We start from the raw sequence: 15,677 nt of genomic DNA on the forward strand, positions 1-15,677 counted from the left end.
CATCCAGGACTCAACAGTCCTCTATTCATCATGGCAACCCTTATTCAAAGGTACATTGATTCTGAATGTTAAATGTGAAGTCTTATTTTTCCTTCTGGACACAGACACATACACACAGCAAAATCTGTTACTTGTGCATGCTCTAAGAAATTACTCCTTCAAACAATTTCCACAAGTTGTCTCCATTCTCCCACATTGTACTTCGATTTAGGGACCCTTATTGCAGGAATGGGGAAAATGTTAGCCCATGGTGGTTCCCCATCTGGTCTGCAGAGCAGCCTTGCAAGCCCCCCATATCCAAATCTCCCCTGAAGCTACTAGCAAGACGAGTGTCTACTCTTATCTCTGATCACTGATTGGAGAAAAGAGCAGGGGTTATCATAGTTAACCATGCTCTCAATTGGTGCTTGAAGATGTCATTGGGATCTGCATCTCCACCTGCTATCATAACTCCCAGCCACCATAAAACTGATTGTCAGAGTGGAGTACTCAACCTCTTGGTTGCTCTTTTTGGCACCTTTTTCTGTATCCTTTCAGAGATGTTCAAAACAGTCTCAATAAATACCAGTAATAGTTTATGGTTAGATAAGAAAGGGTGTGTGTGTGTGCTGAGTAGCAGCGCTCACCTGCACATGATCTCATGCGTCAACAACACACGGCACATCTCTGGGTTCTTGTCTTGCCCTTCGTAGATTATTGCCTGAAAACAAAGCAGAGAAGAAGGAGAGGTTTCAGGCAAGGTGCAACATTAATAAACTCAGTGCCAGAATACTTTTAGGACTAGGAGAGGCTTTTTCCTAACCACAAAGTAAAGAAGGAAGTTATTATTTGATTTAATTGTTGTTGTTGTTTTATTAACTGCCCTCAAGTCAACTTAGACTCATGGCAACCCTCTGGATGACACATTTCCAAGAGCACCTATCTTCCATTGCTCTGCTTTGGTCCTGTAAACTGAAACCTGTGATTTCTGTAATGGAGACCATCCATCTAGCATGCAGTCTTCCTCTCTTTCTGCTTCCCTCCAAATTTCCTAGCATCATTGTGAGTCATGCCTTTTCATAATGTGAGTTTGAGGTTTGAGATCTGCTGGGGGACCCTCCTCTGTCTTGCTTCAGTCAGGTTGTCGAACAGTTCCACAATGTTTTTGTTTGCCTTCAAGTCATTTCTGACTTATGGCAAACTCATCACAGGATTTTCTTGGCAAGTGTCTTCAGAGGGGGTTTGACACTGCCATCTTCTGAGGCTGAGAGAGTGTGACTTGCACAAGGTCACTCAGTGGGTTCGTATGGCCAAGCCAGGATTTGAACCTTGGTCTCCAGAGTCATAGTCCAACACTCAAACCATTACACCATGTTGACTCTTGACTTCTGCAATACTGGCACCTAGAGGTCCAACTGGTGCCAATGGTGCCATCATTCAGGCACAGAGTAAAAAGACAATTGGTTAGTAAAGCCGTTGGGGCATGATTAGTTTTATACAAATCTGTTTATGGGCAAATTGTTGCTGTTGTTATTTGCCTTCAAGTCATTTCTAACTTATGGCAATCCTAAACTGGCCCTATCATAAGGTATTCATGGCAAGATTTGTTCAGAGTGAGTTTGCCTTTTCCACCCATTGAGGCTGAGAAAGGTCACCCTGTGGGTTTCCATGGCCTTCTGGAGATTTGAACCCTGGTCTTGCAATATCCTAATCCAACAACCAAACCACTACAACTTGCTGGTTGATGTATGATTTTATTTTCTTTATTTACCTATTTTAATTAGTTTTAAACCCTTTTTTTAACAACATTTTTAGCTTTTTAAAAATTACTTTTACTGTTTACATGGTTTCAAAATGGTTAAAAATATGATTTTAGTGTACACCGACCTGAGCTCTTTAGATACAGGGTGAGATATAAATGATTTAGATAAATAAGGTAAATAGGTAAGAGCTACAGAATTTAGCCTTTCTTGTCATAGATTTCAGTTGCCTTGGTGGTGCAAAATCATTTGTGTGTTGTTGATTTTTATACTTTTGCACAAAGTAGACAACCCTGAGTATGGCCCCCGGAGAAGGTGTGCGATATCCTTGTGTTCTAAACAGTGCCGGGCACTAAGTGCTAAGTAGATGCTAAAGAGAAGAGGCCTCCCCTGTGTCATCCACATCCACATTAACACCACCGACAGGCACTCGCCTTCCCGTTTAATGGTGTTGATTAATGAGGTTGAAGCTTAATGAAGCATTTTCCTATTATTTGTAAGAGAGGAGTTGTTGCTCTTGGGGTTCTCCCTCCAGAGGACAAGGTGAGAAGCGATCCAAACATCCTCTGAAGATGCCAGCCACAGATGCTGGTGAAACGTCAGGAAGAAAACTCTTCTAGAACATGGCCACACAGCTCGAAAAACCCACAAAAAAGGTCCAAACCAGAGTTGGAAAAAGTTACTTTTTTGGGGGGGGGAGGGGACTAAAAGACTCAGTTGTCCCAGTATCCCATATGGATGGCCATCTGTCACGGATGCTTTGATTGTGAGTTCCTGCATGGCAGGGGGGTTGGACTGGATGGCCCTTGTGGTCTCTTCCATGATTCTATGATTCTAACTAACTATTCCAAGCTTTGTACTAAGATGCTGGGAGCTCTCATCCTCAGAAGTAACTTTCTCATAGAGAGCTCTTGTGGATTTTTTAAAGCAATTCACAGTATCCATAGAGGCCTTCTCCAGTATTACATCTCAAATGAATGCATCTTCTTGCTATTAGTTTTTTTTTTCACTGTCCAACTTTTGCAACCATACATAGAAATGGGAAATATAATGGCATGAGCAATCCTAGCTTTAGAATTCAATGATATACTATGGCTTGGAGAGTGGTGGAGTCTCCTTCTTTGGAGGTTTTGAAACAGAGGCTGCATGGCCATCTGTCACAGGGAGGGCTTTGACTGAGAGTTCCTGCATAGCAGAAATGGGTTGGACTGTGTGGCCCTTGGGGTCTCTTCCAACTCTAGGGTTCTATTCTATGATCTGTCTTGACACTTTAGGATCTTGTCCAGTTCCATCATAGCCAACCTTCCAAGTCCAAGTCTTCTGATTTCTTGGCAGCAGTCTCTGTTCTAAACTAGGCACAATCCCATGCCTACTTTAAAGTCATGTAAGGGCTTCATCTAAACTGCAAAAATAATCCAGGTTGACACCACTTTTAACTGCCATGGTTCAATGCTATGGAATTCTAGGAGTTGTAGTTTTGTGAGACATTTTGTCTTCCCTGTCAGAGTGTTCTGGTGCCACAACAAACTACAGTTCCCAGGATCCCATAGCATTGAACCATGGCCATGAAAGCAGTGTCAACCTGGATTATTTCTGCAGTGCAGATGCAGCCAGGGCATATTTACTCCCCAGATTTAAAATACAGTGTGCCCGCGTCATACGCAGGCGGCTTTACACAGACTTGAGCTTACGAGCTCAAGCCGGGGTGTGCACGTGGGGAGGAAGGGGTGGCGCGTCCCATTAAATTGAATGGGTGTGCGCTCCTGTTGTGCCCTACGTGCCGCCGCACCGCCGTACACGAGCCCCATTGTTTCCAATGGGGCTTGAGCATAGGCAGAATTCGCCTTACGTGGAGGGATCCGGAACGGATCCCTGCGTAAGGCGAGGGCCGACTGTACTTGTGTGTGTGTGTTCAACTCACCTGTCAACTTATGACAACCCAAGAAATTTCATAGGATTTTATTACATCTTATTTATTTCTTCCTCCAAGAGGATACTGGGAACTGAGATCACCTTCTCAGCATCCTACAATTCCCAGCATGCTTTGGAGGACCCCAACTATAGATGTTTATTGGAATGGAAAGATGCAAAGTGTAGTGTGGCCATTTCCATTGCCACTTAAATGGGAGAATTCATAACAGATTGGAAACAAAATGCTTCTTTCCTTCCCCAGACTGGCCAAGCCTGCAAAAATACTCCCCATCCCACTCCTCCCAGCACCGGACACTGTTACCTGCTTGGACATTGAGTCTATCAGCCGGACGTAGAGGTCTTGCTCCGTCCGAAGACCTGCAGAGAAACAGAAGGAGAGGAAACATGAAGCAAGAGCTTGGAAAAGTTACTCGTTTTAGAACTACAACTCCCAGAATGCCCTAGCTAGCATGGTGACTGCACACAGGATGCAGCAAAGGTCGTGAAGAACGGAGGTTGGAACTACTTATAAGTTACCCATTTGTTGACCTCCTGGGCATATCTGCACTAGGAATATACACTAGTTTTATGCTGCTTTAGCTGCCATTGACGGGTTACAGACCGCCCGTTTGGGGTGGGCTGCACCCGCCCCTTTCCCTGCTGTATCGGGGCCTCAGCGTCTAGAGCGGCAGCCACTGAGACCCCGATCCGTCGCTTTTCAGGCTGCAGGGAAGCGGCAAAGGCCCCTTCCCCGCAGCCTGGAAAGGGGTGTCCTTGGGGCTTCAAGCCCCAAGGACACCCCGCGGTGGCGGGGAGGAGGAGAAAAGGGCCGCTTGGCCCCTTTCTCCTTTGGTCTGCTGGGTGCAGCCGTGTGAAGGCTGCGCCCAGCGGAGCTCCTTCCTGCTCTGCGCTAAGGGCGTACTAAGCGCCCTGGCGCGGAGCAAAGACGTCACGTCTGCTCCACCCCGTATAGAGGCGGCGCGGTCATGACGTCCTCATGGCGGCGGCCGTGTGGAACGGACACCGCCATTTTGTGCGTGCAGAGCGCACACTAGAGTTAGGGAGTGCGGAAGCACCGGCCCTTTCTAACCCTAGTATGCGCTCCGTGCGTACTTTCCTGCCCATTTGTAATGGGCCAACGTTTCCCTCATCGTTCATCCATCATGGATTCTGGGAACTGTATTTCTGCATGGATCTTGAGGAACCTTTCCCAACCCGGCACAGCCCAGATGTGCTGCACTACAACTCCCAACATTTGCTGAGCATTCTGGATCTTCAGTCCCTGTACTTCCACCAGAACTACAGTTTCCAAATCTCCAAAAGGCAGAGGGAAGCGAATGCCTCATATACCATTGAAGAATGAGGGAATATTTGTGGTCTCTTCACATCTACCAGGGAATGGTGGTAGTAAACCTCCTAGATATTTCTACTGGGTTTTGATCTCTTTCGCAGGACACAATTATAGGACTCTGTGACCATTTAAAATTTGCCATGGCTGCATTCCACAGTGTGCTGGGATTTGTAGTTTGGTGAAGTTCTAGAACTGTGGCTCTCAGCTTTGTTACTCCAGCTGCTTTGGACTTCAGTTTCCAGAAACAATAGTTAACATGGCCTGCAATGAGAGAGTCTCAGAACTGAAGTCAAAAAGGTTGAGAGCCCCTGCATTAGAGTTCTCTGCCAGAAAATTCTGAATATCACATTAAACTATAAACCCAACAATTCACATAGGGTGGATCCATGGCTATTGAAGTGGCATCAAACTGATTTAATTGTGATATTATTTGCCTGTGATGTAGATTCGTGGCATTTGACTTGGATGTCAATGGCTGGACTTGGACTTGACAAAAATGACCCACTGCCTTGACTTGACTTGCGACTCGTATATTTTTAGTGACTGACTTGCTGGTGCCATTCACTCTGAGCAGCAGGCAAAACTCGGCCCCGAACATGAGGTGCTTTTCTTGGAAGGCAACAGCAAATGCATTAGGCAATAGGCTTGAGGTGGAAGGATGCTTCTAGAGCTTTTGAAAATATCTAGAAGGATCCTCTGATGTGTAGTAGGGACAGGTTGCTGAGCAGATCTCAACCCTCACATCAAGCCCATTGCCTAATACGTTTGCTGTCCCTCTCCATGAAATGCACCCCGCATTAAACATTGGGGCCCAGACTTCAGACTTGACTTGAAAGTATCTTGCAAGGACCTGAGACTTGAAGGTAGAGACTTGAGACTTGGACTAAAAGACTTGAATATCTCACTGTTCTTAGCCATATTGAGGACTCCATTGTGCAGCCAAAAGTAATGATGAAATGGCTTTGATGGATAAATTAAGTACACAAAAAACTTCCTCATGAGGTTATACCAGAGATTTGGGGAGATGGGCTCCCTGGGGACTAAGCATGAGTTATGGGAGACTACAGCCCTTCTATCCCTCTGCAATCCCACAGCCATCCTGAGCATGTGTCTTTGACCACTCATCGATCATAGAAGCCGGGCAGGATTTCTGTGTTGGTGTTTCCAGCACAGCCATGGGAGATTTTCCCTATGGCTAAACATAGGTATTTAATCTACTACTGCAGTGGGTCCCTACCTTTGGTCCTCCATTTGTTTTGGACTTCAGATCTGGAAACCCCAGTCAACTTGGCCAAAAGTCAGGAATTATGGGAGCTGAAATCCAAAACAACTGGAGGAGCAAAGGTTGGGGACCACTGTACCTGCCATGAAATATCCTTACCATTACTGTATAGCAGCTGTAACCGATAGTGGATGCCATTGTTGGTTTTCTCTCCAGTCTGCTCCTGAAGAAAAGTGAAAAGAGTGGAAGAACAATGACAACCCGTACTCTTTATACCTTATGATGTTGGCAGGTCAAACACCCCTCCAAAAAAACCCTAAAGCTGTCAAATGTTTGAAAACTGGCCAATTTTTAGGGTAAAAGATAGCCCAAACTACCCAAACCAACATAAGAATGGGGTAACTTGTGTCCTCTTGCTCTCCATTATCTCCCACAAGCCCCACCTCTCCTGTATGATCAATATGACTCCTTCCCATGTAATCATGGGATTTATAGTTGAGGGGATTTAAAACCCTCTTTCCCAGAGAATTAAAGTTCTGTTGTTCAGATGAATGGACTGGAGTGATCTAGCAGCAAAGAATTCTAATCCCTGCCCCAAACGATGAATCCCAGGATTCGGCAGGATGGAGCCAAGGCAGCTAAAGTGGTATCAAACTGCTCAATGCGGATTCTCCCCTGTTTCATCAACTTTCTTGGGGAAAGTGAAGAGAGATGACAGCACAAACCCAAGTGGCTCCTTACCCTGTCCTTCTCCACGAAGTCGATGAAGGACGTTCTCTCGATCTCCACCGGCTGCCCATGCCGGTCGTACATGGCCAGCACAAAGTGGAAGAAGTTGGACTTCCTGAGGTTGGAAGGTGGCTGCTTCTCAAAGTGGGCCCGGGCCAGTCCAACGCCACTGGGAGAGAAGGAAAGAAAGAAAAACAGATCTTTAGAGAACATGATGGCGAAGGAACAGATGACGGGCCATATCTCCAACAGGGAGGCTGTTAGAGCCAAAGAAGACCTCCTAGATCTGGGGTTGACAACTACATAAGGACCAGGGGCAAAGTTCTATATAAGGACCAGGGTCTGCCCTCCCCTCCCCCCCATTAAGCCCCTAAACTTCTATTTGCCTCTGCACAGTCCTTCTCAAAATGGCACCAGGAAGTGACACTTTTGCAGAGGACAATAAAGGTCTGGGGGGGGGGGGGTAGAATGCAGTTCTAGGATACTGGTGAGGTGTGGGCATTTTCATATGTTTTCATGCATTTGGAATGGCTTTCTTGATGGTTTGTGGTTCAGAAATTGTCTCAAAAATGCAATAGTTTCTTTTAAATGGGTGTGGGGGCTTTATGGGTCTGGTGGCTTCAGGGACCACAAAAGAGGGGTCTGCCCAGGAGACATGCTCTGCCTACCCTTCTCCTATATTGTGTCATCCAAACATTACATGTTTCTGAGGTCTTCTTTTCCTGCCTCTGCTGAGTCGAATGAGATATCCAGAGAGCATCTATCTTAGCTACCACCACCCACTGATTTGAATTCCCCCTTTTTAGCAACATAGTGGGATGTTGTTGGGATTCTACTTGCATTTTCCGTCTCAGATGCGGCAGAGACTTTCCTCCCTTTCCAACTCTGGTGAGGGGACAATACCAAATAAAGGTGCACAAAAGAGGAGTGTGAGACATAGAAGTACTTTTAAAGGAAAAGGCTTTATTCTAAGTAAGAAATCTCCATTGCAAAAGGATATCTCTTTATATGAAGGACCACTTTCTTTCAAAGTATAATAACATCCAAAATCCACAAAACAGCAATACCTTTACGGTAACGGACCAAACAAAAAGTACAAAATGTAGTAGGCCCTTGATATCCTCTACCAGGACCACCCATGAGTACCAAAATCCATGGATGCTCAAGTCCAATTAAATACAGTGGGATGGTAAATAAGATGTCCATTATATAAAATAGCAAAATCAAGATGTACTTTTGCAATTTTTATTTTAAATATATATATATATTTTCAAGGGGTGGGTGATTGAATCTATGGATAAAGAACCTATGGATATGAATAATAATAACAATCCACATTTAACACTCATAATTTAAAATTTACTATATCAAAATAATCTGGATAGGCCTGTACGTGATGCAAGTATTTTGTGCATTTTGGTTGTCCCAACTCTGTTTTGTGGATTTGGGATATTACTGTACTTTGCTGTATGGCTGACAAAGGTACCCCTGGACATCCTTCCATTCAGGCACATTTAAGAGTTAAAAGTTACAGACAGATTAGATCGTTTCAGCCAAGTCAGGAAAATAATCAAAATCCCTGATGGAAACTGGCTAAACAGTTCCTAAGAAGCATTCCCGATGGCTTGCAGAAAGATCTCCTGAGATCTGTTTGGATCTCTTTTATATGAACTCTGCCCAGAGTGGCAAAAAAGGTTGAGAATAGTATTTGCCCTCAGTTTGGGGTCTACAAATCCATCATCCCCAGCTAGGGCTGCCAGACTGAAAACCAGAAAGGACTTCAGTGTCAAAAAAGGAATTTCATCAGAAGTTGTTTTTCACCTGCTTTTTACCTGACAGATACGCTTTGATTGAGAGTTCCTGCACCACGTTTTGCATGTTTTCTTAACCACTTTAGGTCCAGGAGAGGTCTTCTTTTTGCAAGAGTATTCTCTTAGGCTTAAAAACAGCCAGGGGTAGGAATGTGTTAAAGGTGTCTCTTATACCCCCTTGGGATGTTGGGGAATATTTGGGGGATCAGTGGGTGCATCTACATTGTGCACTTTGACACCGCTTTAACTGCCACGGCTCTGTGCTATGGAATCCTGGGATCTTTAGTTTGGTGAGAGCCAGAATGGTATAGTGGTTTCAGCTTTGGACTAAGACTCTGGAGACCAAGGTTTGACGCCATGAAACCCATGAAACCTTAAGCAATTCACATCCTCTCAGCCTCAGGGGAAGGCACCAGCAAAGCTTTTCTGAACAAACCTTGCCAAGAAAACCCCAGAATAGGTTCCCCTTAAAGTTGCTGTAAGTTGGAAATGACTTGAAGGCACATAACAACGACAACAACAATGCCCTTGGAGGTCACCAAAACTGGCTTGGTGGCCACATGTGGCCCCACCAGCTGTATTTCCCCCATCCCTGCTCCAAAGTATCATAACAACAATGTAGATTGAAAAGCCAAAGCCAATCAAGTGGAACAATGCTATGAATAGCAACAGGACGCTCTGCATTAAATCAGACTGCGATCTGACTGCATTAAACCAGACTCCTCCCGGAAGGTGTAACAAAACCGAGCAATTTAACAAGCCGCCTTGAATGGCAGTAAGGTTAAACACCGATGAAAAGAGCCCAAGAGCCCACTCCATGAGCACAGGAGCAGAAATGAAAACAGTTCATCCGAACAACTCATAGGCATAATATAAGCTCAAAGACGAGGGAGCGGAAGAAAGACATCTCTGCAGCTCTTAATGTCACAGAATATGTAGGAGGCATTGTTTAGATCGGTGCAAAACCCAAGCCATACAAAACTTTTACAATTCGGTACCACTGCACCTGAAAAGAAAATGCTTGGCTAGTCATACAGATTTTCTAGATTGCACAACCCTAAGGTGAATCTATCACAGGGTTTTCTTGGCAAGGTTTGTTCAGAAGGAGTTTGTTTGCCTTTGCTTTCCTGTGAGGCAGATGCAGCCCCACTACGAGCCTTATCCCACTAAGCAGAAATGAGATTCAAAAGTAGAAAAAACCCGCAAATGAGGGATGTTTTCCAGATGCATTTAATGGAAAGTCGACAAAAATGACATCTTTTTAGGAAGTTCTCAAAAGTAAAAAGGTGTCAACTTTCCGTTCGCTTTATTTTCACATTGTTGCTCTTTGTAAAAAAAACGCTGCCTGAAAAACATCCTGCATTTGCAGGTTTTTTCCTACTTTTAAATCCCATTTTTGCCTGGGATTCGTAGGGTGATAAGGTCCTATGGCAGGAAATAAGTGAAGGTTTACATCCCTGGTTAACACAGCACCACAACCAGAAATGAAACTTCCCGTGTTGCCTTTCTACTTATTAAAGGAACCAAAAGGCTCAGCATGTACATAGCTTCCTTCTCCTACTTCTGTCCTGAGCAGGGCTTTTGAATACTGTCACCCCCTTTGCAAAGAGAAGCACCTTTCTCCCTTTTGCCTACATGGGTAAATCTTTGAGTTGGGCTTCCCCCCCTCAAAGATCTCTTCTGGAATATTTATGATGGTATCTGCAAGTTGCAAATCTGGGCGCACAGACTCCCTTCCCAAAACTCATACCACATTCTCACCCATCCCTAGAGATATATTGTTTTCAGGCAGGCTTGATAAAATGATGCCACCTGTTGGCTCTTTTTGCCAATTGCAGAAGGACAATCGCTCTGGCTTTGGAACTCAGCCCCAATTCAACCATCAAAAACAGCAGTGCATGGTCAGGACTGCCTTAAAAAACTTATTGCCCAACCTACAAGCATTTCAGCACAGAGAAATATAAGGCACTACACATAGGGGGGGAAATGAAATGCATAACAGGATGGGGGACACCTGGTTTGACAAACAGTAAATGTGAAAGAGATCTAGGAGTCCTAGTAGACCACAAGTTGAACGTGAGTCAACAGGGTGATGCAGCAGCTAAAAAGGCCAATGCGATTCTAGGTCAGTCACATCAACAGAAGTGTATTGTCTAGATCAAGGGAAGTAATACTCCCAATAGTTCTGCTTTGGTCAGCCCCCTGGCATACTGTGTCCAGTTCTGGGCACTACAATTCAAAAAGGATATTGAGTAGCTGTAGCATGTCCAGAGGAGGACCACCAAAATGGTGAAGGGTCTGGAAACCATTCCTTATGAGGGATGTCATATTGAGGAAGGAACAAGCTTGTTTTCTGCTGCTTCAGAGAACAGGACCCAGAACAATGGATGCAAGCTACAGGAAACGAGAATCCACCTCAACATTAGGAAGAACTTCCTGACAGTAAGGGCTGCAACACTGAAAGACACTGGTGGAGTTTCCTTCTTTGGAGGTGTTTAAACAGAGGCTGGATGGCCATCTGTCAGGGATGCTTTGATTGAGATTTCCTGCATGGCAGAATGGGATTGGACTGGATGGCCCTTGAGGTCTCTTCCAACTCTATGATTCTATGAGTTTCTATGATTCTATTAGAATGATTCACCACACTGTGTCCTACAGGAACTTGGCCATCATACTCCAAAAGCTGGGGCAACTACCCTATTCCTCAACAACAACAACAACAATTGCAGAGGACTAGGGTGGTATTATTTTTATTATTAATGTTACTGTTATTATTATTGCTGCTGCAGAGCAAGAATGTTTTAATTATTTTTGTAGTCAATTTCATAATAATAATGATAATAATAACAACAACAGAGGAATAGGGTATTATTATTATTATTATTATTATTATTATTATTATTATGTCCTATCTCTCCTCAAGGTTCGAGGCACAACGTGTTAAAATGCACAATTAAAAACACACAAACCCACAGTTAAAATACAACACTATGAAATCATTAAAATACACTCATAACTGCACATACACAATTAAAAAGTCATGATTTAAAATTGTTGTATCTCCCCTGGCAGGTCATTCCGCAGTCTTTGCAGATGAAAAAGTCCTCTGGGAAGCCACTGTCAATCTAGTCCTGGCCAGTTGCAGCAAACATTTCCCATAGGACTTGAGACTGTATGGGAGAAGGTGATCCTGTAGGTAATCCAGACCCGAACCATGTAGGGCTTTAAAGGTAATAACCAACTTTGTTCTTTGCTCGGAAACTAATTGGCAGCCAGTGGGGTGTGGTGTGGTCGCTCCTGGATATACCCATAATCAGTCTATGTGCCATGTTCTGAACCAGTTGGAGTTTCTGGACTTGGTACAAAGGTAGCCCAATGTACAGCGCATTGCAGTAGTCCAGCCTTGAGGTTACCACCACATGCATTACCATCTTTATTGAGCATTTTAAAAAACTGCATAAAATCTTAAAACATAACATACAATATCTAAATATACAATCACAAACTTTCGCACAGACAAACTTTCAAACACACATACCTATATATATATAATATTTTGCAACCTTTAATTATCAGTTTAATATACTTCGTAATGATGGCCTTCCAACTGTTCTTCCCTCCTTGTATCTTTCTACTTTATAGCATCCTTTCTCCTTTGTATCCTTCTTCCTGCTTTTAACCTTCTTTCCTTCACTTCTCCCTTTTCCTTCTTATTCTCTCTATCTTATCTGGCTTCATTCCCTCCTCATTCACCATTACACTTACTCTAACCGTCATTCATTTTCTTATACCTTCTTCATTCATTTTAGGTCTTCCAATTCTAAGAAGGGGCGCACTTGGCGCATCAGCCAAAGCTGATTACTGTTGCGTCTATGTGAGCTGACATTTGGAGGGATAGATCCAGGAGCACTCCCAAACTGCAAACCCAGTCTTTCAGGGGGAGTGCAACCCCATCCAGAACTGGTTGACACCCCTCCAGCCCCAGATTAGGATCTTTGATAGTAAGCACCTCTGTTTTGTCTGGATTCATTTTCAGTTTATATAGGGACTAGAAGCATGGCCTTTCCCAAAACAAAGGCCGTGAGATGTTTTAGCTGCTGAATATTCTGTGCTATATACAAAAGTTGTCCCTGTGTCCAATATAGGAAGAGATAATAAATATTTACAAGCCCAAAGAGCCAGAATCAAATTTTTTAAAGGCAGCTGATTCTGTATGGCAGGTGAAAAAGCCATGAAGGACAGATCTGCAGGTGCTAGAAAGCTGGATAATTAATAAGCCCAAGCATAACACATTCAAAAAAATCACAGAAATTAATGTTATTTATGGTGCTGCTGCCTTTCAGTAAAATAGACCCTGGAGGCAATTCACAATAATAAATGTGTAAATAGCAGTTTGAAATATGCACATCTCTACATTTGAAACCATAAACTTAAGGGGGGAAATTAAAAATAGGAGCGCAAAGGAATAAAAAGAAAGGGGCAATCCATCAACTTCCAAAGACTAAATGGACAGCAGCAGAATTCCAGCCATTTTTTACTCCTGACTAAATAAGGCATCAAGGGCCTAAATACTCCCAAGGCACCAGATCCATCTGAATTTGGACGCCAAGTAGGGCCAGCCCTGGTTAGTACTTGGATGGGACACCACCAATGAACACCAAGTGCTGTAGGTTACAGTCAGCTCTATCCAGATTCAAGCATCCACGGCTTGAAAATGTTTAAAAAAAGTATAAATTCCCAATAGCAAACCTTGATTTTTTTTCCATTTTATATAAAAGACAACGTTTTGCTATGCCATTGTATTTAATGGGACTTGAGCATCCATGGTTTTTGTTATCCACGGGGGATCCTGAAACCAAACCCCACTAGATACCAAGGGCCCACTCTATATTGCAAAGAAAGGAACTGGCAAAAATCACAACTGAGTCCTCCTTACCTAAGAAAACCCTATGAAATTCATGAGGTCACCATAAGTCAACAAGCGACTTGAAGGTATGTACATAGATACATTCATGTAAGACATCAACAGGATTCTTCCCCTGTGGATCTGAAGGCTCTGGCAGGTTCATATAGAGACAGTATTTCAGGAAGTTTGAACCTAAGCTGCACAGAGCTTTATTTGTCATGACCAGCCCTTTGAATTGTGCTAACAAGCAAACTGGTGAACAGGTCAGTGAACCCATCTACAGTTTGACTATTGTGTGCCTTCAAGTCATGTGCCTTCAAGTAATTTCTAACTTATGGTGACTGTATCGTGGGCTTTCTTGACAAGATTAGTTCAGAGAGAGTTTGCCCTTGCCTTCGCCTGAGAGAGTCTGACTTGCCCAGGGTTGTCCAGTGGATTCCCATGGCCAAGCGGAGATTTGAATCTCCAGAATCCAACTTTCAACCACTACACCACACTGGCTCTCTGCCAGCCACCGCCGCAGATGATCAGCACGAAAACACATTATCAGCAACCTGGGCATGCAGGACATGCCAGTTTAGTTGGTCCGCTGGAGACCACGAATGCCACCCTCTGCACCATCGTTGCCTCCTGATGCCTGGAATACAAACTGTTCTGCAATAAATGTGGTCCAGAGAGGAAGATCTCAGATTGGCAGATTACATCCTGTCTGCCAGGTTTCTTTTCAAATCAACTGTTGGCGTGAGGAAAAGGAGGGGGATTAGACAGCTAGTCTGGAAGTCTCTATAGTGTCTTGAGAAAGTAATCACTTGACGTTCACCCAGATGCAAGAGGGCAAAGCGGGGGGGGGGGGGGGGGGAGCCAATGAGCCACTAACAGGCAGGTTGCTTCGAAATTTCTTTTTCTGTTCACATTTGACCCCCAGAACCAATGTTTTGTCTAAAAGAGGAGAATGTGCTCTTGAGCCTGGAGAGAGAGAAAAACCTTCTTCCTGTGGATTGCAAAAGACATGAAGGAGATAGAGATGCTGAGTTTTTGTGAGGTTCTTTAAACAGAGGCTGGTTGGCCATTTGCCGGGGATGCTTTGATTGTGAGTTCCTGCAGGGCAGAATGGGGTTGGACTGGATGGCCCTTGCAGTCTCTTCCAACTCTATGATTCATTTTTCAGTGCAAGAAGAACTGGGTGCCATTCCCACTACACACCACTGAGGAAGGTAAAGATACAAGAAAGGGGTTAGAACCATGGAATCAAAGAGTTGCAAGAGACCCTAAGGACCATGCAGTCCAATCCCATTCTGCCATGGAGGAAGACACAAGCAAAGCACCCCTGACAGATGGCCATCCAGCCTCTGTTGAAAGACCTCCAAAGGAGACTCCACCACACTTTGAGGGAGTGTGTTCCACTGTTGAATAGCTCTTACTGTCAGGAAGTTCTTTCTAATGTTTTGGTGGAATCCCTTTTCCTGTAGCTTGAATTCATTACTCTGTGTCCAAGTTTCTGGAGCAGCAGGAAACAAGCTTGCTCCATCTTTCATATTATGTCCCTTCAAATATTTGAACATGGCTATCGTGTCCCCTCTTAACCTTCTCTTCCCAAGGTGAAACAAACCCATATCCCTAAGTTGCTCCTAAAAGAACTTGGTAGTTTGCAGACCTTTCACCATTTTGGTCACCTTTCTCTGGGGATACTCTAGCTTCTCAACATGAAATTTGAGTGCCAGAACTGGACATGGGATACCACATGAGATCTGACCAAGGCAGAATAGAGTGGCATTATTACTTCCTTCGATCTAGACACTACCTCTAGAATTGTATTGGCTTTTCTAGTTGTCACATCATAGTGCTTGCTCATGTTCCTCTAAGACTTCTAGATCCCTTTTCACATGCGCTGCTACCAAGCCAGGTGTCACCCATTCTATATCTTGTTAGTTTTGGCCCAGTTTTCTGTTTGCAGAATCTTGATTCATTTTTCCAAAAATTGGGAAAATAGGTTTCCCCCAAAGTGTAC

At 44.0% G+C, this 15,677-nt stretch overlaps 1 protein-coding gene across 1 annotated transcript in view; it reads right to left on the reverse strand.

Annotated features, from left to right (window-relative positions):
- Positions 1 to 15,677, reverse strand: part of LOC121931197 (transcription factor COE3-like) — a 151,542-nt gene that overhangs the window by 67,805 nt on the left and 68,060 nt on the right. The window contains 4 exon segments of the mRNA XM_042468647.1: positions 627 to 700; positions 3,973 to 4,028; positions 6,383 to 6,446; positions 6,965 to 7,121. Of these exon segments, the coding sequence (XP_042324581.1) occupies positions 627 to 700; positions 3,973 to 4,028; positions 6,383 to 6,446; positions 6,965 to 7,121 (351 nt within the window).

The sequence above is a fragment of the Sceloporus undulatus genome, chromosome 5, assembly GCF_019175285.1.
Source record: "Sceloporus undulatus isolate JIND9_A2432 ecotype Alabama chromosome 5, SceUnd_v1.1, whole genome shotgun sequence".
NCBI classification, from domain to species: domain Eukaryota; kingdom Metazoa; phylum Chordata; class Lepidosauria; order Squamata; family Phrynosomatidae; genus Sceloporus; species Sceloporus undulatus.